A 27,800-nucleotide genomic window follows, 5' to 3' on the forward strand; every position below is an offset into this window, starting at 1 on the left:
GGGCTGTTGTGTAAGTGTTGTCCCGCTTTGAACCACTAGGTGTCATTGTTACTCATTCGTCCTTTAACATCTTTGTTAAAGGACAATTTTTTTTTTAATGAAAAATACTGTAAATTAAAATCAAATGCCTAAATAAATAATTTGTTGAATATAAGGTTAATTAAATTATAAAACATTTGGTAAAGTAAACAATTGGGACGATTTAAACAAATGCATATTAAAATTTTTATAATTTTTGATAATTTCTTTAAATTAATTGGTGTAATTAACATGTTGGTTAATTTTTTGAGCTATTTATATATTTCTATTTTTATTTTTGATTTTGTGAGTTTCGTTTCTCCATTCAATCAATAACCATTAAATATTTGCATGGTAAATATAAACAGTGATGTAGCGCTAATAAGCTAATTAACTAAATTTCCAGTTCTAGCTGATTAATTTAATTCAATTTAATTACATTACACTGCATTTCTCTCATCGTACCAAACATTGTAATATACAATGTATGCAACTGATTCACAGAGGTTCCAACCTTCACATGTACAAATTAACTTTTGCACACTGCAACTATAACCATGTTTAGTTAAAGGACAAAAAAACACAGTTAACGGCAAATTTATAATAACTCATGAACTAGATAGAAGAAAATGTGATGGCCATTTATGATTGAATGACTGGTCTGTCAGTAACTGCTTCAGTTTTAGTCCGTCTGAGTTAAAGTCTGCATTCCGTAAACGAGGGGATCCCATATTTGTCCCAGAGATCTCCTTACAATTAGAAATCCCAGTGGTTAGTGCAACTGACTTTAAATTAACTCACATCACCAATGAGAACCTGAGAAACCTGCCCTTTAAACCACTGGAAAATAGATTTAGGATCAGAAACATTTTGAATCACTGATATTTTTAATTTATTAATAAAGTCTTGGATCCTATTCCCTTCTTAGATATCGTCGGTAATGCCTTAAAATGCATGTATTTATTTATTGAACATGTAACAACATATAGTTAAAAGAAGCAGAAGAAGAAAGAAAAAAGGACACAATAAGGAAAGAAATGTTGCTATTTCACAAAATTTATGTATTTAATCAAGGGGAGAGGAGAAATATGAACTTATAGCAACCCACCCCTTTACCACACACCTTTACACTGATTTGTTACCGGTTACACAAAGAAATTTCTTAATAGTGTGCAACAAATTTTACAGCATATTTCCTTTCTATATTATTTAAATATTTACAAATAATATATATTTTAGATTTACATATACGCAACAGATATCCACCTTTTATACCATCATTTAACTGTTTAATGGTTAGATGCTGCTGCAGCTCCATATAGATACTGGTCCAAAGCTTCACCTAACTCATTGAAATGTGGAAAGTTTTCCTTGTTGTTCTGATGATGGGTGAATTATTTCCTCTCTGAACTTTTTTTTTCTGTAATTTTTCTCTTCATGTTAGGTATACCTGGTCTGGCGTTCTGTTAGCTGTGACATCATCCAGGGAAGACATATTACCATCTAACATAGAAAGTACTCCTGGGTCAATGTGTGCTTCTGTGCTTTCTGTGTCTCTGCTCTGTCTTCTCTAACATAGAAAGTACTCCTGGGTCAATGTGTGCTTCTGTGCTTTCTGTGTCTCTGCTCTGTCTTCTCTACCATAGAAAGTACTCCTGGGTCAATGTGAGCTTCTGTGCTTTCTGTGTCTCTGCTCTGTCTTCTCTACCATAGAAAGTACTCCTGGGTCAATGTGAGCTTCTGTGCTTTCTGTGTCTCTGCTCTGTCTTCTCTAAGCCCCAGTGGGTGGAGGCAGATGAGTGTTCACACTGAGCCTGGTTCTGGTTCTGCTGGAGGTTCTCCTCCCTGTTAAAGGGGAGTTTTCCTCTCCACTGTCGCTTCATGCATGCTCAGTATGAGGGATTGCTGCAAAGCCATCAACAATGCAGACGACTGTCCACTGTGGCTCTACGCTCTTTCAGGAGGAGTGAATGCTGCTTGGAGAGACTTTGATGCAACCTGCTGGGTTTCCTTAGAGAGGAAACTTTCTCACCAACCTGGAGGATCTGATGGAGTCTGACTTTGGAAAGTGCCTTGAGACAACCTGTGTTGTGAATTGGTGCTATATAAATAAAATTTAACTGAACTATTGAGATGCTTATTTCATTTTTCAGCAGGACTTGGTATTGGCCCACAATGGCAAAGGTACCAAAAGCTAGTTCAGGGAACTGCTCCTTAGTGCCACAGGCTGATCACTGCCATGACACGCCGCATTAACGAAGTAACTCATGCAAAAGGAGCCCCAACCCAGTATTGCATTAATATATTGCATAGCACGAGCATAGATTTCAGGAGGATCACACATTTATGTTAGAAATCGTTTAATTTGTGCTGGTGTCTCAGTCGGTTGAGCGGGCGTACCGCCTGTAGAGGCTACAGTCCTCGATTGAAGTCGTCCTGGGTTCGATTCCTGGTCTCGGGCGATTCGCTGCACGTCCTCGGCTTCTCTCTATCCTGTTAAATCACTGTTCAATAATGGCTAATAGAGTCAGAAAATTTAGCCAAAATTAAAATTTCCTCAGAAACGGAATGTTGGGTTTCTGAAAACTACAAAGAAACAAACACTTGAAATATATGAATGAATGTGTGTGTGTATATATATATATATATATATATATATATATATATATGCACACATACATACATACACACACACACACACGCACACACACACACACACACACACACAGAGTGACGTCTCTGGCAGGATAAGTGGGGCACAAAAATTCATCACCTATCAGCAGCAACTAAGTTTTTATGATATATACAACCTGACTGATTCACTTTAAATGAAACAGATAAATTAGCATAAACCAACACACTAGAAATGTAATTTTATATAAGATAAATGTAATTTAATTTGAATACATAAAATTACAAATAAAAGGCTCACTAATAATGTTAATTTATTGAACAGAAAACATTCACATCAATCCCTCAATGAGCCAGCAAGGACAACCAACACTAGATGGTCGCACAATATCCAGCAGAACGTAAACGTAACGTGTGCAATTCCAGCATTTTGATTGGACGATCAGAGCTTGGGGCCGTAGTAGGGCTGGACAATAATTCAATAACGATATATATCGATCGATAGACGTATGGTTCAATATGAAAAACAGGGGTCAATAAAAAGTTGAATAAAATAACAGTGCACTCTAGCCTATCATGTAGGTCATTACATCCTCCCAACCAATCACACACCCAGGAAAGCTCCATTAGCCTTCAAAGACTTCAGAGAGCACGTGTGCTTTTTCCTTTTTTAAACATTTACAGTTTTTGTATAAAGTTGGTTGAATAAAGGGTTGTTTGAATCCATTTATTTAAAAATAGGCAGGGTTCCCACACCTTGGTGAACATAAAATTCAAGGACCTTTCAATGACTTTCCAGGACCAATTTCCTCAAATTCAAGGACCACACGTGACGGCATTTACCTACTGTGACCGCTGAATAGGTTATCATATTTTAATACAATGCAAATTCAATAAAAGACTAAACGGCATAGAAGTTGTTGGGTCAGAAGCAATGCAAGAAAGTGGACATAATTTATAGCCTACATTGATATTGATCATATTCATAGCCTACATTTATATCCACAGTACATGGCTATGCCATACTGAAAAAAAGTGCAGCATTGAGATGTTCAGAATTATATCAATTTGTTTCACTTACTTTCATCTTTGATTAAGCTAGTTTTTGACTTTGACTCTGAAAAGTCGCTGAATATAGCGACAAAGTTGCTGAGTTGGCAACACTGCGTGAATGTAACCTATTGGACGCACGTAGGCCTAAACCATAGCCTACCAACTAACGAAGAAGAGCGAATGTACGTTTGCAAATTAAAAGTCTGCAGAATAAACATAATTTTAAAAGATCGTGTGTTAGTAAAATAATGACACACGAGTCGTCATCCGTGTGAACTTTCAACCCCACAAAAAAATTCAAGGACTTTCAAGGACCTTGAATTTATTTTTTCAGATTCACAAACTTCCAAGGATTTCAAGGACCCGTGGGAACCCTGAATAGGTCATTAAGCAACAGCATAAAATGGCCAGGACTGCACTTAAAATGTATATTTTGAATTGTTTTGATAATTGTCGATATCGATCAATATGATTTCTATTTTATCAATATGCTTTTATTCTATATCGTCCAGCCCTAGGCCGTAGTATCTGTGCCCCATGGCTGTCTACTGAGAGTGTACTGGGCATGCTCACTGCGATTTCAGATGTTCATGTTGGTGCAGCTCCAATATCAAGAGGCCTGAGGAGGATTTAGCTACTGAGCTTAGATACATAGACACACATGTTTATACCAGAATTTTATTGGTGAGGGAATCTGTCTATTTTACAATATTGTTCTATAAAGAACGATGAAGTCCCACTGATTATTGTAACCATAGAGCTCCACAGCGACATCTGGTGGTGGTAAACCAAAACATTTGGTTTATCAGCACCAAGATGCTATTTTCCTCATTTTCCTGTGGGAGCAGTAAGGATGTACTTGCTAACTTTGTTTTTTTTTTAAATATTGGTTTCATCTTTGAGAGAGAGAGAAAAAAAGCATACCAAAAAAAAAAAAAAAACAATATATCTTCAATCTGTTTTTGCAACTTGATGTTAGATTTAGGTGATTTTAGAGCTTTGACAGTCCCAGTATGTAAAACTGTAGCGCTGGACAAGGATGTACTTTCTTTTTCCTCATGACTGTGTCCAAACGGATGGAGAGCTTGGACTTCATCTATGTCTTGTTGCACCTATCGGCTTATTTATGGACCAGAAATGACAGTTTTCTTTCCCGCTCATAGTCATGACACAAGAAAAAAGTAACCTGGTCATTAATTTCACTTTGTCCGCCTTGGTATTTAATTTCATAATGTCCAGAGCATGAGTTCTTACACACCACATACATAACCCGCAGTGTGCTAACCCTTCAGCAAAGACAAAAAAAAATTTAAACTGTTTTAAACTGCAATCACAGGGCATGGTGAGAAAAAAAATCAAAATATAGACTTTATAACGGTGGCACATCCTCGGTTCTCCACCATCTCGCACACAATCACAAAGTGTGATAGATTTTCCGCGTACGGGAACATAAAATAAAATATAAATCATAGAGCAGCATGCTGTTAAAAGTGCACATACAGATTACACACATGTAAAAAGAATAGATGCACGTCATGCACCCGGACACACGCAACACCCCCACACACACACACACAATTTGGCAAAAATACTCCTCGGTACTCTGAACTAGTCCTTCGCCGCCGCCGCTCCTCCACGTTGGCAACTTTTAATTGCAATTTTTTTTTTGCGTTCAACTAGAGCAATAGCGAACGGGAGGGGTTGCAAGAAGACCCCCCCCCCCCCCCACACCTCAAAGATGGCAGCTGAGGCGTCAAGAGAAAGCAATAAACTGACACCAGCTTGTTATATTTGTCCTCCCGCCGCCGCACGCTTCACCCCCCGTCTTTTCCGCAGTTCGCGGCTGAGGAAAGTAAGGCAGGAAGTATTTAACTTTAGTGTGTAACTATTTAGTTTTTCTTCTCATCTGCTGGCACAGGGGGCCCCCACGCTGCCTGGCGTCTCCTCGGGTCGGACACTAGAGGGCAGCAGAGACAGAGACGGCCCGATGACTCAACGCTACATCTTTAAATGACACGCCGATAACACGCTGGCGTCACGCAAACAGAAAAGAAACATCCACACTTTTGTTGAAAAGGCTCAGCCTCGTCCCCTCGCCCTCCCTCGTCCGTCTTCAGGCCTCTCGCTCATTTCAGACACGTCTATTTTACGCCTCGTCAGGATCATAAAGCGCCCGCGGCAGGCCGGCGGCAAAAGAAAAACAGCGGAAATGCACTCCTTCCCCTTAGAGCCTAGGCCATGTAGATGAAGGTGTTGATGTCCGATTCGTCCCGCTTTATATATTTGTGTTCGATGAGCCACTCGATCTGCTCCTTTATCATCTTCTTCTGAGGCAGAAACATGTTTTTCAGGATCTCCACCAGCTCCGTCTGCAGCTGAGCGTTGCTGATGCGCTTCCTCATCTTCATGATTTGGATGATAGCCTCCTAGACACAAAATGCAGATGCATTAAAACTTAACTGACTAAGAAACATAGAGACAACGGTCAAAATGCTCGAACCTAAGGTGTCCTGCAGAACTACCCAGGGTTTGAAACTATAAACATTATTTGTTTTATCCGGATGTTGGGATTGGCATGTACTTGTATGCAGCATCTTTTTACTCTGATATCCCTAAATATAATATAGTGCAACCAATTGCCTTCAGAGTCCATCCGGGTAACGGAAATATAAATCCTGCTGTTCAGTGAAGGCCTCAGAATAAAAAGCATCAAGAAGACAGAGGAACCCAGACCAATCCATCTGTAGCTTTACAAGACAGTATTATTTGTAGAATCCACAAATCTGAATATTATAGAAGAGCTGCAATAAGAAGAATTTTGTTTAAAAAAAACAAACAAACATAAGAAGTCCCCTTTGCAGAGCTGTGAAAGACTTGAGACCTTCCTGAAGCACCAGGTGCTCAACCTACAGCAGGAGCTACGATTAGAGCGGCCTAGTCAAAGTCCAGAGCAAACTCTACCTGACGATCTGTGGCAGGACTTGAAAACTGATGTTGACAGACGCTCTCCGTCCAACCCGAGTGAATTTTGCGATGAAGGTGCATCAAACAAAGTTATTTGTTTAAAACTTTTAAAATGTCAAATGTCATATACTTTTATGTTATGTTCTAAAAACTATCAAGTACTAAGAAAGTCATGTGCTGAAATATTTTGCATTTTATTAATTCAAATATACATATATAACATTTATAAATATAAAAATAACAATATACAAAAACATATTTACATATATGTATACATATATACATATATACATATACACATATGTATATATACATATATGTATATTTGATATGAATAACATGTAAAATATTTCAGCAGCTAATTTCCTAGTAGTTGATAGTGTTAGTACATCCACTGACTGTAGAATTACCTGTGAAACGTTTTCACTCAGCCAGAAAACTGCTTGTTGTTGCAACCAAATCCTGTGGGATTCTGTGAGAGTAGGGAGTAGCAAGATGGCGGCCAGTGACTTCAGTTTTTCGGCAAAATCAGCACTCCAGTGTATTATATAGCTCAGTGATTCTGCATCACTTTCTCTCTTTTTGGACATTTCTGGGTTATTTTAATGTGTTGTGGGGAAACTGACACCTAGTGGCAGGATGATGTTACTACAGTTAAAAGTTTTACCCACTTTATACAATTCAAAAGGATATATGCCTCTACTTTATGACATGATACACCTTTTTTGGCTCTTGATGGCTGGAGAAATTGCCCTGATGAGCCGTATTCGGCCCGTGGGCCTTGAGTTTGACACATTAGAGGCGGTCGCTTTAAGTTTAACACTCTCCCGGTTGTTTCCCTTGGAGCCTCTGACATTCCTGGGACCACTAACCTTAAAAAAAAAAAAAAAACCTGACCCATTCCCCTGTTCTGGCTCAGAGAACAGCAGCATAACTCTGCGACGTACCTGAGTTCTGAGTATTCGGAGCTGAACGATTCCCTCGTTCTCCTCCTCTCTCATTCGCTCCGTCGTCAGCTGGAGCCGACCAATTAAGTTGATCTTTCCCCTCTTCTGAACTTTGGAGTTTTTGCTGAAAAAACAAACAGGACACCCAAAAAAAAAAAAACAGCACAGGTTAGAAGATCGTCTGTAAAAGGAGGGACATTTATGTCTTCATGCTGGACAGCTTATAATAAAATAAAGGAAGACGTTTTCTTTTCAGGTGACCCAACATACATGAGGGAGAACTCCTGGTTGACGTAGAAGAGTGTGCCATCGGTAAAGTCTTTGGGCGAGCTAACTGAGGGGTCATACGACAGGACTTGCTTCTTCAGTTTAGGAAAAGCAACCAGAGACTGTAAAGAGAGAGGGAGAAAAAACAACAACGATTTAGCCTTTAAAATACAAAACATAACATTAAAAAAAAAAAAAAAAAAAAAAAAAAAAAAAAAAAAAGAGTGAATTTCTCCATTGTGAGATCAATAAAGACTATCTTATCTTATCTTATAATGTATTTTAAGCCATATTTTAATATGTTGAGAAAATGCTTTTGCGCCATTGAACACGAATTGTTTAATCATAATCGGATAAACTTCCTGTGTCGAATTTATAACGCATTAATATTCCTGCATGACGCAAGAATCTCTCACAATGAGCTTTTTTATGCAGTTTCATTCAGATATTTACCTCTGCTGTTCATGAGTGTGAAGTCATATTAATCCTGAGGCTATTATTCGTTTATTTGACCAAGTTTCTTTTTGTTAGGGGGAAAAACTTCTTATTTAAAAAAATTACTACAGAGGAGTTGCTCTAATCCACACAGTAGCTTTGTTTACATGCACAGATTTTCACGATGGGATTAAAATATAGTCAGATTAAATTGTACCGACAAGGGCAAACAATCAATTAATCCGATCATAATGTGCGTTTATATTAGGGCTGGACGATATAGAAATAAAAGCATTCTATATAAAATAAAAATCATATTGATCGATATGGATAATTATCAACAAAATCAAAGCATATATCTTAAGTGCAGCCCTGACTACTTTATGCTGTTGCAAACTCTGAATTCAAACTCAACACTTTATTCAACCAACTTTTTGCCAAAACTGCAAGTTTAAAAAATAATTAAAAAGAACGTGAGCTCTCTGAACTCTTTGAAGGGGGCGGAGCTTGGTTACTGGGTCTGCGTCGTGATTGGTCGGCAGGATTTTTCTACCATCGATATGAGTCTATAAATCGAGATTATATATATATATATATATATATATATATATATATATATATATATATATATATATATATATATATATATATATATAGTTATTGAATTACCGTCCTGCCTTATTTTACATATGCCTGGCTTTATTCAGAGTAGAACCTCTCTGACATGAGTAGTTATCAAACTCCCCCAAAGGAAAAAAAAAAAAAAAGAAAAAACACAGAAGAAGAACTTTCATCTTTGCTAAACAACAAAAAAAAAAATTGTAGTTTTTGCTTCCCAATGCATTTCCGCCTCTCAATAGCGTGGAAATGCGTCACGTTTACGTCGGGCGCACATGCACACTCGAGTCAGTTTGCCACATTTGGAATAACTTAATCATGACAAGCATTTATATGAACGTTTGTCAGATTATCAATCGACATAAACCAGATTACCATTTCATTCTGACTGACCTTAATCTGTTCACCATATTCTGATTGGCTGGTTTACACAACGCTTCTTTACTCTGATCGGCCCATTATTCTGATTACTTTTGTCCATGTAAACGTAGCTACTGGCCACCCTCAGGAGGAAGCTCATTTTGGTCGCTTAAATCCAGGATTTTGTGCTTCGGTCCTGATCCAGACCTCACGACCAGAGGGGGGGGGGGGGGACAGAACGTAGACGGACCGGTAAATCGAGATCTTTGCATTTTGCCTCGGCTCTTTCTGCATTACTGCAGATGCAGCCCAGTCCGTCAGTCTCCTGCTCCATCGCACCATCACTGCTGAACAAGATAATCTAAATAATCTGAAGCCCAAAATTAAAATTGTATTTTCCTCATCCGAATGGAAGAAAATCGGTTCTAGATCGTAGCCTCAGATTTTTTTTTTTTTGACTTGTACATCAGAAGAGTTTCCTTCAATGATCAGATTCAGCAACAGCCCCTGTTTTTATTAACCTGACTGTCAGATAGATTTGCTCCGCATATCCATCTGGAAACCTTCCGTTGAAGTGATTTTGGGAAGGGGCGAAAATACTGGTTAGCTGATTGGCCTGTGTTGGTGATAGACGGGCCAAATGAACCAATCAGATTCGTCGTCGCTCTGTTACGAGCGACGACGAAAACACAATCACAAGCCAAGCTACTCTTGCTGCTGCAGGTAAAGGCTCGTTAGCTCAGCAAAGAAATACTCTGTAATTCCGATAAAACTTGCTCGATAGCCACGCTAACGCTAGTTTCATCGGCTGAAGCCGCCATGTTCTTTAGACTGAACTGTCGATCTTCTCGTTGCGTCACACCTCAACCCGCCTCAAAGCCAACGCTGATTGGACGTTCGTTTGGTGAACAGCTCCAAATTTTCTTTAATGGAAAGCAGCCAGACTGATCTGCGAGTGAAACCTTGAAAGCTCGCGAGATCAGGATGGTCTCACGAGGCTAAGTTTTCAGTGAGCTAACATGGAAATCTTCACAGATGCTTAAAAACAAAACGCTGCTCCACCCCCCGGTGAGGTTCTGGAGTGAACCGTGAGTGTCCACCCTTCTTAAAAATGCAGTTTGGTCACAGTTTGGCGACAGGCAGACTAAAAAGAAACACAGAAGCTAAAGCTCTGACCCAAAGCGTCCGCCTCAACTCGGCGTCTGGCAGCTCCGTGGCCAGTTTGAGGTTCTCGAAGCTGATTTTCTCCCTGGGCCGCTGGTTCCAGGCGAACAGCACGGCGAGCTGGAACGTCGTCACCTCCAGGTCGTACTGGCCCACCTCGTTTTTGAAGGTGATCTGAGGAGACGGGAGAACAGACGACGATGGGAGCAAACCCGTGAAATCTGAGCGACTGTGAATCTATGCAGCAAGATTTTTGCTGCTCAGATTCATGAGTAAGTAACATTTATTTACATATAAACACATTACACAGGATAACAACCACAAAGTGCTTCACAATAAAAACAACCACCTGTAGCAGCATCTTGCACTAACCGCATAACGCCAAGATCTTTCTTTTTCACAATAATCAAGACGAGATTAAATGAAAGCAGGAATAATTCCAATTCATCTTTTGACACCAAAGTCCGAAGCTTAGAAATATTTCTTAGCTGAAAGAAGCCGTTTTTGATCAATCCATGACTCTCTGGTGATCATGGCAGAATAAAAAATTATGCCAAGGTTTCTGGTCAATACATCCGGAAATTGATTAGTTTGAGTTATTTGGTTCTCAGGGGCAATAATTAGAGTTTCCATTTTATCAGAGTTCACCTGCAAGTAGTTGTTACAGAGCCACAGTTTAATATCATTAACACAGTTTATCAAGCAGCAAAACTTTAAATATTCCCTTGGCTTAAAAGAACAAGAGAGCTGAATATCATCAGCATAGAAATGATACGACACATCAGAGAACTTATCTGGGAAAATATATAAAAGAAAGAGAACAAGTCCCAGGACAGAGCCCTGTGGTACCCGACATTAGGGCTGGGCCTTTATTGTATCTTATTATCATCGTGAATAATTTCTTATCATAAGAATTTGGGTTTATCTTGACAACAAATAAATAGTAATGTCTGAAAACCCCCCAAAACTGCCATTATTGTCAGGAATGTTGTTTTAGCCATTTTCTCCCCTGTTGGGTTTCTTCAGAGCAATCAATGAATGTCAAGAAATTCAAATATTATAAATAAATGTCTTTACTGTGTGCCGTTTAGTGATAAAAATCACATTTAAAAACATATTTTGAGTTTTGTTTTAATATATGTCACATTATTATTGTTTTTTAAGAACAGTATTTGTAATTATGGGGCCATAATTGACATGAATTCACAGCCACAAAGTAACCTAAAAAGACTACAAGAAGCTGGTAATAGTATTTTATCGTTATAACAGTCAGTGGTGGTTCTAGACCAGAAAGTGAAAATGTAAAAGTGTAAAAGTGAAACACATTAATTTAAAAATTATTCTTAAAATATAAACGTAAAAGGTAAAATGCCAGCAGTATTACAATATATGGTGATAAAATTTTAATTTATTTAAATTTATCGCCCAGGCCTGCCCCACATAGCAGGTGTTCTGAGTCTGACATGAGCTGGTTTCCAAAAACCCTGAAAGATCTTCCAGAAAGCTGAGATTTAATCCCCTCCATTAGTTAAAGACATCAGAGAGTAAAATGAGCCTTTGCTCAGCGTCTGTATTTATGATAAGAACTGTCCTGGGATAGTTAAGGTCTAAACTTTTCTGTTAATATGTAAAAATAATTAGGCAAAAATGTGAGGATGGGAAGAATCAAGAGTTCGACTTTAAAAAATAAAAGCTTTTAGTTAAAAAAAACAAATGCATGACAGACTGAAAAGGAAAAGAAATCGCAGAATTAAAAATAATCTTTTCCTTTGGATAAAAACGCAATTAAACAGGAATTTAGTGGCTTCTTTAGGCTGATTTGATCTACTCACAATGCCGTTGGACATGAGGTGATGCCAGTGGAGCTTACGGCCGCTGTGATTCCTCTTGTAGAAGTCCTCCACCTCAGGGATGAGATCCTCCAGCTCCGTCGGCAGGGAGACAAAAACCTTTTCGCTGCTCCGCGACCAAGCCCCGGCATTCAGGATCTTAATGTTCACGCTGTCCGCTGCACGAGGAAAAACATCAGGGAAGAGCCTCAGCAGGGCCTTCCAAACAGTTCAGAAATACGACACTGGAGCTTCTTCACCAAATATGAGCTGATTGGTCTGAAATAGATTACTGCTGATAAATATGTTGGATTAGAGTAATTATTGTTCCACAGTGGGGGAAATTCGGCTGTATCAGCAGCGAGTAAGGGGAAATAATGCTGTAAAAGTTATTAAAAATGGCGTACGAAGATTAAATTAAATGTAACTGACCCGGATGTGTGCAAAATGGACGTGTCATTAAGAAAACAGCCACAGAAAAACTTTAACAAATGGAAAAAAAAAAAAAGCAAAAACAGCAAGGATGTAAACAACTTAATGATTTTTGTTGGGAGCAGTGATGGTTAAAAGGGGTGGAAGGATCTGTGATCAACGCCCCGTTGTGCACCCAGGATGCAGCCGCCTGTCACTGAGGGAGCAGCAGCTATATGCACATGTGGGAGGTGACATTATCCCTGGAGAAAGGATTTTTTTTCTCTTTATAGAAGGTACACCTGGTCTGGTGTTCTGTTAGCTGTGACATCATGCAGGGGAGGCAGATCATCCTCTATTACCATCTAACATGGAAAGTACTCCTGGGTCAATGTGAGCTTCTGTGCTTTCTGTGTCTCTGCTCTGTCTTCTCTAAGCCCCAGTGGGTGGAGGCAGATGAGCGTTCACACTGAGCCTGGTTCTGGTTCTGCTGGAGGTTCTCCTCCCTGTTAAAGGGGAGTTTTCCTCTCCACTGTCGCTTCATGCATGCTCAGTATGAGGAATTGCTGCAAAGCCACTAACAATGCAGACGACTGTCCACTGTGGCTCTACGCTCTTTCAGGAGGAGTGAATGCTGCTTGGAGAGACTTGATGCAATCAACTGGTTCCCTTTATATAGGAAATAATCTGACCAATCTGTATAATCTGGCCAAATCTGTATAATATGATTAAACTTGACTTTGTAAAGAGCCTTGAGATGACATGTTTCATGAATTGGTGCTATATAAATAAAATTCAATTGAATTGGATGTTATTTTTGTCAGAGCCCTTCTGTCTGTCATCATTTGACTCAGGTGAGCTGGACAAAGACAGGACAGGGAGTCCCTGAGGACCAGGGTAGGGAACCACTGCTAAAGAAAATGCCCCAACAGAGAGTCATAAAATGTCTTTAGGAGCTGCCAGTGAACTCCAAGAAGAGAAAGGGTTGAAGTAACAGATGTAAAAGTCAGCTGGTGATGATAGCATTAATATTTCTGCACAAAAACCCAAGCAAACGTGACAATTTCAAATCAAACAAATGCCAGATATGATAATATTTCAAACCTAGTCCAAATCCTCACGGCACTAGCAGCCAAAACCCATAAAAAGCATCCATGCTTATAGTCTGTTTTTTTGTTTTTTTGTTCTGCAGGATGGATGGTTTTGTTTGTGAGAGGAAGGGGCAGCCTGGTTTGTGTTTGTCAGCGTTGTACCTGGTAGAGCCAGCTTGTTGTGTTTATGCATCTCCTTGAAGACCTGATTGAGGTCCTCTGAGACCTTGATGTCCTGAAACATCCTGGCCAGTTTGTTCACATAATCAGCAGGCATTCCTACTTCCTACAAACACATAATCATACAAAAAAAAGCAAAAAAGAAAACATTCAAACAAACATGGAACAACAACAAAAAATAACACAAAAGAAGGTTAAGAAAATTAATTACAGTATAATTCATTTACTTTAGGGACTTTTAGCTAAAGGTGTCTAACTCTGCTGCAGCGCAGTTTGTGTAAACATAATTTATTCAGTTTTTGCAAGCTAACTCACACCTTTAAAGTGAGCTCAGTTTGATCCACACCAACCAGAGCCTGCTCTCTCTCTAGTCTCAGCAGCATGCAGGAGGTGCCTACACACACGTTAACGATATCCACAAGGGCGCAAATGACAGCTGCGTTGTCTTTTTAGGAACAGGATGCATGCGCGCCCCCTCTATCTGTGCAGCCCTGGGTAACTGCCCATAAGGTCCTTACCGCATCCCTGTTACTGTAAAACATTTTAGTGGTGACACATCTTCCAAAGTACCGTATTTTTCAGACCATAAGGCGCACCAAATTATAAAAGGTGCATTAAATATTCTCCCCAAGTGTGTAATATCACTCCTTCACGTCCACAGCTCTCTATCTGTCTCTGTGGGGAGGACAGAGTAGCTGGACTATACTGCCCTGTTTCTAATATAAGGCCAAAATAAACTTTTATATTGAATTAACTTCCTAGGTTTATTGTGGCTAGCGCGTACTCCAGACTGCCTTACATGAATGCACTTCTAGTTTAGACATTACAGTCAGGCAGTCTGGTAGACAGCTCAGGGGTCCTATCAGGTAGTGACACAGTGTACCGTATTTACACATTAACAGATTTATGAGCACATTGTGCCACATAAAATCAGTCATTAAGCACAACGATGATCATAGATAAGGGGCACCAGCAATTTTTTAAAAGATTTAAGAATTTTAAGTGCACCTTGTAGTCCGAAAAATATGGTAATGCCATGTAGGAGAAAGATCCTTTAAAATTAGCCCGATAAGAGCAAGAGTGGAGTTAAAGAGTCAGGATGAACAGATCCTCAGCACTGCCAAGAGTTTTAACGGTTTAAAGCCTGATACAGGTATCTGTGAGGAAACTTCACTTTAAAAAATAAAATAAAAATCTTTTTAGTTGCTTTATAAAAAAAAATAAAAAAACATTAGGCTTTCAAATTTTTCTTTGTATCGTAATTAATGCGTTAGATTTTCCTCATGTTTTCTATATTTCCATGCAGGCTGTGTAAAATATATTCATCATTTTTTTGTTTTCAATTGTAAGTTCAGAAAAAAAAGTGACTCTGTTGTAGAGGTAGAGGTATCAGAAAAAATTGTATCAAAAATTATATGATTATGTGAGGATGGGAGCGGAAAGAACAAGGTCGCAAACTACAGCAACTAAAAGGAGACGGCTCCAGCCATCCTGTAGAGGAAGATAATTTCTAAAAAACAGTGATATTTTAAACCGCTCAGATTTCTTCTGGTGTGCTGAGCGGCCAGACGAGGCGGTTGTAAAATCTGATTAAGATGTCCTCTGGATGCGTTTCAGACCCTGATGCAATGGGAGGAAGCTCTGAGGGGAACGCAGAACAGGCTGAAGAGATCAACGCTGCCATGAGATCATCATCAGATGGACAAAATAGCTGCTTTTCTCAGACACTCTGCTCATTATGCAGTAATTTGCATGTATTTATTGCATCTATTAATTTGTAACGTTTAATTTAATTTGAGTATTTATCTCTTTAATTAATTAGCTTCAAAGTGCAGCCCGGGGTCCATCAGTGGCCCCTGTTTTGATTCTGGGTGCAAAACTATTATAGAAAAGTTAAAACTCTACAATAGAAAACGTTAAGTACAACACAAAGTATTCATCTTTCAATAAACACATAGTAACATCTATCCAATGACATCTACATTACTCAAATGCAGACTTTGGTGCATTAAAAGCTGCTTTGAATTCAATTATTAAAACTGGCCAATTACAGCGAGTGTTTTCTAAGAACAACCGACCCAATTACTGTTCTTGAACTGTTCTTGCTATACATAATAGAGCAAAGGTTATTATTGTCAGATTATATTATTCAAAATAATTTGCTAACTGGATGAATACAACAAATGAGCAAAATCCTATTTTTATTTCGGATCTACAACAATTTACACATCCATTTCATGCAAAAAAAAATCTGACTAAGTTATTTAAAAATGTTCATATTTTGTAGAGCAGGTAAAACATTGTGTTAATTTTTTGGCCCTCAAGTTTCTTTGGCTTGACAATTTTGCCCATGTACCGAAAAAATTGGACACCCATGCTCTATATCAGAGGTCACGGATTAGCGGACCGCGGTCCGGATCCGGACCCAGCTGCTACCTAATCCGGACCCAACCTAATTTAAAACATTTATATATTACTGCATGTTGTCCGACGACAGTGTCTAACTCAGGGGTTAAAGTTCTCCGTCGCTGCGACGGATTTCCGTCATTTGGAAATTGATCTTAAAAAGTCCCGTCTAGACTTTTTATTCAAGGTTTTGCACTGAAGCTGCTCTTAACCAATCAAACCTGGCAGAGGCGAGACATTAGCCAATCAGAATGAGAGCAGGGCGGGTCTTTCCAAAGCGGACATTGCCAGTCTGAGGTTTATCGGTGTTCATCATTTTAACCTTTGGGAGAGCATTTTAAACTGGCCACAGATGGTATGAATGAAAGTAGCGGTGGTCAAAGGTTTTCTTTGGATTTATGCAAACCAGCAAGTCAGAAAGTTCAGCAGCTGACAACAACTTCCCTCGGTAAGCGTCAATCTGCTCCGGCAGTTAATTAATGAATTATTTCCACCTGTGGCCATGTCGTCTGTCAGCGTTTATTCCCTCGCTGATAAACGCGGTGACCAACCTCGTGATTCGCTACTATGTTTTATTTAAACACTAAGAAGAGTAACGCGCTAGCTCAGGCTAATTTAGCATGACCCTTGAAGAAGAGTCGGACTGTGAAACAATGTGCCTCATTTGACTGGGTCCAATTAGGAAAAAGCTGCGCTGTTCTGAAGCAAAGAAGGCAGAGCTTCATCTGCTGTCAGTCAGTATGCAACAGTGTTCACCTGATGAGCAGCTGCGCTCCAGGACACTAAATAAAATGACAAGGATTTTGATGCTTACATATTGTTAAGAAAACTACATCAAAAAGATAAAACAAATAAACTGCAGCTACAACATGGACTGGAGAACGGGTTCTACCTGGGTGAGGCCAGAGAAAGGAAATTCTCAGAGAGTTTTTTTTATGAAGTTAAAGTGGAGCGTGGACACAGGGTTCATCCTGGACAGGTCTCCAGTCACTGGGCTAAAATATAACCATTTTATTAAACTTCAAAAAAGTTAAATCATGCCTTTTTATAAACTGTAATTATTAATTGGTGAACAATAACGGGCAAAGCAATCTGTGTCAAATTAAAATGTATTATGTCATGATAGTGTTGGTGATGTGTCCTGCATTTCCAAGGTTGTGTTTGGCCTTGTATGATCATAAAATTGGTTTATATTGAATGTGACAGGGAGCACCTTGATATGTGCTTGAGGTTGGCTTTGTTGCCAATCAAACTCAGGTGTAAAATCCTTGCAGGGCAGCCTAAAGCTCACTTGTCTCATTAAGCCATAAAAAAGAAATTAAAAAAGTTCAGTTGTTTTATAAAAGATGTGAAAATCAGGAAATTGTCTATATACCAAACTGTGAAAGATTGTGGTTCTCTATTTCAAAAAGCACTTTGGATTTTAAAATAGAAAAACGTTCTATTTTTATGTTATTTTTTGTGGATGCATAAACATTTTATTTCAGTGTTAAATACTGTTTGAAGTAACGGATTGTAATTACAAATGTGTCCGGACCTTTACTGGTTGTTGATTTTCTTTATTCGGACCCCGCTGATTTTTAATTCGTGACCCCTGCTCTATATAATACATTTCATATCACTTTCTAATTACTTTTTATTTCTCTAATTTCTTTTATATTTATTTATTGACTTATTAATTTGTCGGTTAAGAGAAGGATGAGTTACAGCACATCTTCACTGCAAAAAGAGAACTAAAAGTAAAACTTTCTTGAAATGAGTGCATTTGTTGTTGATTTGAGCAGCAAGTTTAAACTATCTGCCAGTGGAATAAGATTTTTGTATTTAAAATAGGAACGACTAATCTCCATCATCTTATTTCAAGTGCGGGATATCCAATTATCTTTTTTTAGGGGTAAAAATACTCATTCAAATAGCAGATAATCTTATTTACCTGGTCAAATTAAGGACAAATACACTCATTTCAAAAATATTTCCTTTACTTTTAGTTCCCTTCTTGCATTGTTGATGAAACCGACATCAGAAACTGCTCCTTAAACGCTGATACAACAAAATTCCCCCGTCTCATAAACGATTAGAAGCCATAAATACAATTAAAACACAATAAAGTAAGGACTTTCCAACAGGGGAAAAACACCATCTACAGATATAACCTTTGGGAGGTAAACAAATGTCCTCAGGTTCCTCATTCAGAGACAAATTAACACGAAAACCAACAACTGCTTCAGCCTGATGGGAGATTTCATGAAAATAAGAAGTTTGCTGCCTTGTGTTAAAGGTGCATAGCCACATTATTGACTTTTCTTATTAATGTATTCGTCAGTAGCTCACGCTGGTTGCATACAAAGTTTTTATGAAAGATTATCACATCCTGCTGGCGTATTAGTTGTTATTTTGGTGTTTTATGCTTCGTTTTTGCTCAATTACTTAGTAAATAAAGTCTTTCGTGTTTATTTTTAGTAACAGAAGAAGCACGTACTGCACATGTGTAGCAGGGGATCAAACAAGGAAGCGGCTAACGGCTATTAGCATCTCCGGGCAAAAAAAAATAAAATAAAAAAATGCAGAAATGTCCAAGATTCAGTGAAAAAAGCACAAAAAATATATGATTCCAAGCAGGAAAAGCCTGGAATGTCTCTGGGAATCCAGTCTGAACGTTGGTGTTCACTGAAACAGACGCTAAACCTGCTGAGGCTCAGATGTGACGCAGAGTTGACTGACGTGAGAAAATGTTCTGATACGAGGCTCTAAAAGTTGCTGTAGATCGGTGTATTTAATTAATAACGGTTGGTATTTGATCACGCTGAGCTGCTGCTTTACGGCGAGGCATTGCAGAGGCTCAGGCTCGGTCTGGTATTATGTATTACTGATTAATTAAGCATACCGGTATTATGGTAGTTTTGTGGAACTGTCACTAGATGGCGCCACATCTGTTTATATCTGCTAATCGCGCCTGATGCTGGGGTTATTTATCCACAAAAAGGACCATCAAAACATTATCAGGATGGAGGCCTGGTGTATATAGCCTAATTTTATCATGATCAAACAGTTTTTGGTCTTTTTTTATTTTTTAAGCATATAACGTGGTTATATACCTTTAATGCCGCCACATCTTAAAGGTGATTTAATTCCTCCCCAGTCTTTGTTAGGATAGATAACAGCAGAGTCTGACTCACCCTCAGCCACTCCACCATGTTCTCTTCAATCTCGCTGTCGGCTGAAATGTCCAGAATCAGCCGCCTGGTCAGGTGAGCTTTGTGGTACCGCATGAACACGTCTTTGTTTTGGACGTACTTCAACACCAAGAGCTGCAGGAACCCAGCAGGGGATTAGGAAACCAGCGCTACAACCGGGGAAACAAATACGTGAAAGACTCGCTCACCACTTCTTTGAGCTTGAGCTCGATTTCTTCAGAGGTGAGTTTCTTGCTGAGGGGAGTTTTCCTCAGCAACATGTCGCAGTAGTTGGCCAGCAGCTCCGGGCACTTTGACTCCGGCTGAGTCTTCAGACCCGCACTGGTTGGTTGAAGGCAAACCGTCACAGAATGACGCACACTTTGAAAAGACAGCGACGCATTTTAATGTTTTAAACTCACCCCTTCTGTTTCAGAGGCAGCTCCAACTTGAAGATTGTTGCGTCGTTCACGACCGCCTTGTAAGCCTTGGAAGGAGGAAAACGACAAAACCATTAAAAGAAGCACTGCAAGCATGTTTAAAAAATAAATAAAGTTGATCCGTTTAGCTTGTTAAAATGGCTATTTTTATGTATTTTAGGTAAAATGACCCAAATGGGGGAAAAATGTGAGAAAAACAAAAACAAATGTCTGCTTTCTTCTCGGTAAATAACTAAGGTAGCAAACCCTGAGGGATAAATATGAGGACAGTTGCATGTTTTAAAGTATTTCCACACTTTGAAAAGTTTTGGGAGAAATAAATGGTCATGCCTCCTATTTTAGCTGTAGTTTCAGTTGTAGCTTTAAGGATTTAAGGATTTATGCCCTTATTTTTATTACAATGAAACAAAAAGAAGTCTAGTTAGTTGTATCTCTTAGAAAAGCTGGTCAAAACTACTTTAGATCAGAAATCCCCAAAGGATTTATTTCTTATTATGAATAGAAACAATTAGTGATGAAACTTGTTCCAATGAGACTAAAGAAGTCTAGTCAAGGATTTACTTTGCTAATTCTCATAATGACACAAAATAAGTTATTCTAGTTGTAGCTGTTAGAAAAGTTGGATAAAACTACTTTAGATCAGAAACCTTCAATTAAATTTTATTTATATAGCGCCAATTCATGAAACGTGTCATCTCAAGGCACTTTACAAAGTCAAAATCAATCATATTAGACAGATTGGTCAAAAATTTCCTATATAAGGGAACCAGTTGATTGCTTCAAAGTCCCAACAAGCAGCATTCAAACCTTCAAGGTTTTACCAAGTTTATTTCTCATTATTATTAGAAACAATGAAGTACTGTGATTTTCTGCTTTCTGTGTGTTTATTAATGCATGAATAGAAACAATTAAGCTTTGAATGTTAGTGATTAAGCTTGTTCCAGTTAAACTAGTCTAGTCAATGATTTACTTAGTTTATTTCTTAGAAGTCCAGTTATGGATTTACTTGGCTTTTTATTACAATGAAACAAAACCATTTATTCTAGTTGTAGCTCTTAGAAAAGTTGGATAAAACTATTTTAGATCAGAAACCTTCAAGAATTGACTTAGTTTACTTCTTATTATGAACAGAACCAATTAAATACTGTGATTTTATGCTTTCTGCATGTTTATTAATGCATAAATAGAAACAATTAAGCTTTGAATCTTAGTGATGAAGCTGTTTACGGTGAAACTAAACAAGTCTAGTCAAGGATTTAATCAGCTTATTCCTTTGTTAATGTAATGCTTTTCTTTTCATGTGCAGCACTTTGAATCATCTTGTTACTAAAAAGTGTTATATAAATAAACTTGCCTTGCCTAATAAAGGATATATTAAAACTATGCTGCCTCTTAGGTTATAAAATTGTTTAGGCTACCTTTAAGTGAACGGATTCCGCACTGCTGCTATAATCAAAGATAAAATAAGCTCAAAATGTTAAACCAATTAAAGGCAGAAAGTTGACAGGTTTGACTCTATAAGTCTCAGATATACAGAGGAGCTCACGACTGATTCACTGATTTAAGATTCCCACATCATCACCCCTCCACCGCTAGACTTTACGGATGGCAGGAGGTGATGTATGCTGGGTCTTTTCTCCAAACATGCGATGCAATTATGGGCACACAACAGTAAGTTGAGCTGCTATATTAGTCTTAGAGCAAAAAATAAGAGTCTCTCCGAGATATTCAACCAAATAAATCACATTTGTTCAGTGCCTTTACAATCTTCCTGTCTTGAACTTGAATTTGTCGACTGCTGTGAATGCAGTCATAAATGTTTTCCACTATAGAAAAATTTTTCTCACAGCAGAATGATGTCCTAAAAAATGTCTGGAAGTTACCTTTTGAGTTTTTCCAAAGCTCATCTGCAACAATAATTGCTTTTTTTTAGGGTCATTGCTGACGTCTACCCTGCATGGTGTTGTGTTTCGCACGTCAACCTTTTAACCAATCTGTGTGACTGGCTCTGTAAAAGGGATGTCATGTGTTTTTCTTTGGCACTACATAAATAAACTGAATTAAATTGTGTTAATTAGCTGCTACTTTCCATCTCAAATCGCACTAAAGGACGAGAGTGTGCTTCAGATAATGGCAGGAGGTTTTTTTGCCTCCCATTCTAAAAGTAGAATGGGAGGCAGATCCTTTAGCTATCAGGCTCCTCCCACGTGTAACCAACTCCCAGTTTTGGTCCGTGAAGCAGACACCCCGTCTACTTTTAAGATTAATGTTAAAACTTTCCTTTTTGACAAAACTTATAACTAGAGTGGCTCATGTTACCCTGAGCTACCTCTATAGTTATGCTGCTATAGGCTTAGGCAGCTGGAGGACATCAGGGTCTATTTTTCTCACTCTACTGAGTTCTCCTACTGCTCTCCAGTTTTGCATTGCATTGAAATGACAGTTGTCATTTCTGCTTTAACTTTCTGTTCTCTTTCTTTTTTCTTCATAGTAGGTACACCTGGTCTGGCGTTCTGTTAACTGTGACATCATCCAGAGAAGACGGCTCACCCGCTACTACCATCTAATGTAGAACAGATTACTAGATCAATGTGTGCTTCTGTGCTTTTTTGTTTCTCTTGTTGTGTCTCGAGGCAGATGACCGTTCATACTGAGCCCGGTTCTGCCGGAGGTTCTCCTTCCCGTTAATGGGTGGTTTTTCTTCCCACTGTCGCTTCATGCTTGCTCAGTATGAGGGATTGCTGCAAAGCCATGTACAATCCAGACGACTCTCCCTGTGGCTCTACGCTTCCCCAGGAGTGAATTCTGCTTGTCGGGACTTTGATGCAATCAATTGGTTTCCTTATATAGGACATTTTTGACCAATCTGTATAATCTGACCCAATCTGTATAATCTGATTGAACTTGACTTTGTAAAGTGCCTTAAGATGACATGTTTCATAAATTGGCGCTATATAAATAAAATTTAATTGAATTGAACTTTCTAAGCAGCTTTAAGGTGCGAGCTTCAGTGTCGTTCGGTGTGCACACTAAAAACAAACCATATCTCTCGCTGTGAGGAAGCGAGGGTCATCCTGGAAAGCCTCCTTCACCAGTTTACTGAAGCGGTTGAACAGCGTCAGCAGCTGCTCCACGTACTTCTCAGAATCCTGCAACATGTGAGAAAACGATGAGCTGCAGGCGGAGAACACTACACCCCGCTGAGAACAACAGACGTGACGATAGGAAGCGGCAGAGCTGGTAAACGTACCGTAGTGATGGTCTCAGCGGCAGCCACCATGTCCGCCAGCCCAGCATTAACGATGTGGTCTTCTAGGTCCTTCAGCATGGGCTCAATCCCACTGGGAACCTTGTCCATTAGTGAAAACATGAGGTGTAGCTCTGTTCAGGGAGGGGAGAAAAACAAAACACAGACTCAAAGTGTGATGGGCGAAGTCAAATCCAACCATTCGGCCATCGGAGACGTTATCTTATGCTGAAATAATCCAGCAGGCTTTACAAACGTCGCTCGTGGTTTTTCTCCTTCAGATCAGACCAGCGTTTCGCTTCAGAAGCCGTTTGACTCTGACCTCTGGATCACTGAGCCACAAAAAGACCTTCATCCACCACAGAGGATGAATCTGTGTTTAGTCTAAATATAGGGCTGGATTAAAAAATAAATCTCAGATTTTATCATACCAAATCCGATTAATCGATTTTTTCCTCCTTTTTGTTTCATAAAAAGAAATTAAAGAAATTATTTTAAAACCTTGCTTTTTATGTCAAGCATTTCATCAGGGAGTTGACCTGAATTCAAAGTGCAACTAAAAACAAGCTGTGAAACATGCTTGTAAAACAAGATGGCAGCCGTGCCATTATAAACAATGAAAACATAACAAAACATTTGCTGCTAGTGGTTTTACACATTGAGCTAAGAACAGGCTTCACTGCACTTGTGAACTTCAAACTAAGTAAAAAAAAAAAGTAAATAAGTAAATAAAGTACCTCGCATTATGGTTAAAATAAAGTTTCTACTTAACAATATTTTGACAATAATTTTTCCTAAACATATATTCAGCATCACATGCTGTTCTCTTCATGGAAACCCAATGAGTGTATTGGCAAAATAAAATCCAGATTTTCCAAAAATTAAATCTTAAAGAATTGTAAATTCGAATTAATTGATTAAATCGATTTATCGCCCAGCCCTATCTAAATATCACAGAAAACTCAGCAAAGAACCACTTTTAAACTGGATCTTGCAGCTTTCTCTAATGGCTTTTTATCTTAGATACCAGCAGCTTGTAACAGAGACTCATTTTCCATTGTTTTTCAGCTGAAACTATCAAAAATAGATTTTAAGCTTCTGGTTTTGGTGTGTGTCCCTTCCCCTCCCTAGTAAGAAAAAAAAAACACTCAGAAGAAAACAATTTCTATCCTTAGGAAATCAGTGCCGAAATCGGTGCAGATATTTGTTATAGTGGCACCAAAACAACCCAGATTACGTCATAAACAGCTGAAGAATAAAGAAACGTGGCGATCATTTGGGCCAGTGCAGAAATACTCACTGTCTGTCTCGTTACGTTTAATCATTCCTGGACATTCAGCGAGGATGGTCTCCTTGAACGAAGTCACCAAAGCGTTAACACAACATTCCATAAGCTGTGGACAAACAGAGGAAACAAAATCAGATTTAATGGCGAGATGGCATCCAACACATGCACATACGAATATAAACGTACCCAAAAAACTACTAATATCGAGTCGGATTATGTATAATGCAGGGGGTGTGAGTGTCTGCTGCACGTTGCATAAACACACATCTTAATACACACGTGTCAAACTCAAGGCCTGCGGGCCGAATCTGGCCCGTCAAGGCGATTTATCCGGCCCTCCAGAGCCAAAAAAGGCATATCATGTCATAAAGTAAAAGCATATATCCTTTTAAAGTGTATAAAGCGGCTAAAACTGTGGCTCCTGTAGCGAATATTGCTGTTTTTTTTTATGTGTGTAGTAACAGCATCCTGCCACTAGAGGTCAGTTTCTCCACAACACATGAAAACAACCCAGAAATGTCCAAAAAGAGAAAAAGTGATGCAGAATGATGAGTTTGAAGTATAACTCACCCTAATATCAAGTTTTTTTTGCAGATAAACTGTATAAACTGGGTCTAAGGTGCTACTTTTATGTTATTGTGCATTTTTTTATATTTCTATATAAACTGAAATGAAATTATGAAAAAAGTTTCATCTATACAGGTGCAACTGACCCTCTTAATGACTTCATGATGTCAAAGTGGCCCAAAATAGAAACGAGTTTGACCCCCCTGATGTTAGTGGATGCATAAAATTGGAACATTATATATATATAAAGTTTATAAATGAAGCCAGCCTTAAATGTTAAGTCTATCTTATTTCAGTACCACTTTTAATAATTACTTGATAAACACTTTATAAATCATTAACTTCTTATTATGCATTAATAAAGGATGAGAAAGACAAAACTGACAGTTTTTTGCCAAATAGTGAGCCAAATCTATATTTGGCTTAAACGTTTCAAATTCTATATATTTCCTCTAGAGCTTCTAAACTAAATATTTCAATCTAAAGTACAACCTCATAAGCTCAATAAGGATTTGCAAACATAATTCTGTACCATGTAATATTCCACTTTATCACTGCATTATAAACAGGCTCAAAGGAATGCAAAGTTTACACCTTGACATAAAGGATATACATAATTTTAAACGTTTTAGCCAAATATAGATTTGGCTCAATATTTTGGCAAAAAAAAAAAAGGTCAGTTTTATCTTTCTCAGCCTTTATTAATGCAAATCAAGCAGTTAATGATTTATAAAGTGTTTACCAATTAATTACTAACATATCTACAAACCATTTATAAGTCTATTAGGGGAGCCTCATTGTAAAGTGGTACTGAAATAAGATAAACTGAACATTTAAGGCTGTCTGTCAATTGTCATTTATAAACTTCATATATATATATATATATATATATATATATATATATATATATATATATATATATATATATATAGTTCCAGTTTTATGCATCCATGATTTATAAAGTGTTTACATATTTAATTATAATATGTCTATGAACCATTTATAAGCCTCTCTAAAGGGAGCCTCATTGAAAAGTGGTACCATTATTTCTTATACAATTTATTTTATCTAGATGTTTTCTTCCCTTCATTTATTGTTTTTACTCAGATTTATTTATTACTATCATAATTTTATGAATTTATGATCTTTTATATTACCACATATATTGTATTAATCTATTTAAATAATAGTTCATTGGATTCTACGTTATGGGAAACACTTAAAATAAAAGCGCTGGATTTCAAATTATGTACGTAGTTTTTTGTTTGCTTTAATTTTTTGATTAATAGGAAGTGACAGGAAAGGGGGGGGGGGTAATATAGGTTTATACTTCCTGCCACGGTGTAGTAAATTAGAAAATAAATGAAGAAATATTGTCACATTCAATAAAAATGTTGAAATACTAAATTGTAGGTCTTTCATCCTGCTTCATCTGGCATGAAGACAAACAATGGATATTAGCTTTGGATGAATTGGGTGCATTTATCTTTTTTTGTGCAGGATTTTCATTAGTGCACAATGTTTCCCATCAGCAAATAAATTAAAGTTTTTAAGGAACTTAATTAGTTCACCCTGTAAGGGATCTTTGTTTGATTAACTTACTATGTTAAGATCCCCTGGGCTGACATACCGACACTTCACATAATCAGATAATTATTATTTTAACTGTTTTTAGGAGAAATGGCTGTAAGGAAGGAAAATAAATTGTATTTAACACCTCAGATCTCATGAAAGACACTCACTGCTTGAACAGAATTACATTCACGGCGTGTCTCTAGATATCTAAGCGCTCTCTTCTCCTCTTCTCTGAGTTTTGCATCAGCCTGCAGGAAATGATCAGAAAACACAGAAACATTGTCACACATTCAGTGCCTTAAAAGTTGCATGTCACAAATACAAATTTCAGTTTATTTAACTAGGATTTTAGGTTAAACGTGGCTAAAATGGTGATAAGAAAAATTTTGAGGGATGTGAGTAAACTGATAACCAAAGAATAAATTAAAACGGTACAATACCGCCCTGGATTTTCTCAAACAGATGCTCTATGGAACATCTCAACGAACCGCTCACTAAATCCAGGGAAGTCCAAAGTGGGACCCTCGGTGGGGGCAACAAACTCCAATAAGAATGGTTCTGTGTGCCACCGCCCCCAAAAAAAACTCCAATTCAACAGAATAGAGCTAACCTTGTAACACGGGCGTTTGATGCAGTTTAGGCACTAATAACACTGATAGATTAAAGTTCTTTTACCCAGATTTGCTCAAATGTTTCTGTAATGGTCAGTAGGATCACAAAAGCAGACTTGGGCATTTCATATTCATTAAAGATGGTTAGATACTGCAAGCTTTTCCAAAAAAAATACTGACACATTTTTCTAGATGAATAGAAAACAATTGACACTATGTCTTTCTTCTGAAATGGGCAACCTCAAAGACTATTTACCATATTTTTCGGACTATAAGGCGCACTTAAAATCCTTAAATCATCTCGAAATTGATGGTGCGCCTTATATATATATGATTACCGTTGTGCTTACTGACAGATTTTATGTGGTACAATGCACTCATAAATCTGTTAAAATGTGTAATTACCTAAAACACTGGATATAATTAAAAAAGACCTGGAGCGATGGTCAGCATTGCCTTTGTCCCTCCTCGGTCGCATTGAAACCATCCGCATGAATCTGTTACCCAGATTATTGTATCTGTTCC

The 27,800-nt window shown here is 38.1% G+C and overlaps 1 protein-coding gene across 2 annotated transcripts in view; it reads right to left on the reverse strand.

Annotated features, from left to right (window-relative positions):
• Window positions 1–4,364: 4,364 nt before the first annotated feature.
• LOC105918278 (cullin-5) overlaps window positions 4,365–27,800 on the reverse strand; it is a 40,600-nt gene continuing 17,164 nt past the window's right edge. For both annotated transcript variants that reach the window (XM_036149539.1, XM_036149538.1), the window contains exons 7-19: window positions 26,832–26,912; window positions 24,535–24,628; window positions 23,238–23,368; window positions 23,029–23,136; window positions 19,970–20,034; window positions 19,757–19,889; window positions 19,551–19,682; window positions 13,951–14,074; window positions 12,290–12,465; window positions 10,470–10,631; window positions 7,884–8,002; window positions 7,614–7,737; window positions 4,365–6,128 (exon numbers count right to left, since the gene is read on the reverse strand). In XM_036149539.1, coding sequence (XP_036005432.1) covers window positions 5,934–6,128; window positions 7,614–7,737; window positions 7,884–8,002; window positions 10,470–10,631; window positions 12,290–12,465; window positions 13,951–14,074; window positions 19,551–19,682; window positions 19,757–19,889; window positions 19,970–20,034; window positions 23,029–23,136; window positions 23,238–23,368; window positions 24,535–24,628; window positions 26,832–26,912 — 1,644 coding nt within the window. In that variant the 3' untranslated portion in view covers window positions 4,365–5,933. The remainder of the gene's footprint in view (window positions 6,129–7,613; window positions 7,738–7,883; window positions 8,003–10,469; window positions 10,632–12,289; window positions 12,466–13,950; window positions 14,075–19,550; window positions 19,683–19,756; window positions 19,890–19,969; window positions 20,035–23,028; window positions 23,137–23,237; window positions 23,369–24,534; window positions 24,629–26,831; window positions 26,913–27,800) is intronic.

The sequence above is a fragment of the Fundulus heteroclitus genome, chromosome 18 (genome assembly GCF_011125445.2).
Source record: "Fundulus heteroclitus isolate FHET01 chromosome 18, MU-UCD_Fhet_4.1, whole genome shotgun sequence".
Classification (NCBI taxonomy): domain Eukaryota; kingdom Metazoa; phylum Chordata; class Actinopteri; order Cyprinodontiformes; family Fundulidae; genus Fundulus; species Fundulus heteroclitus.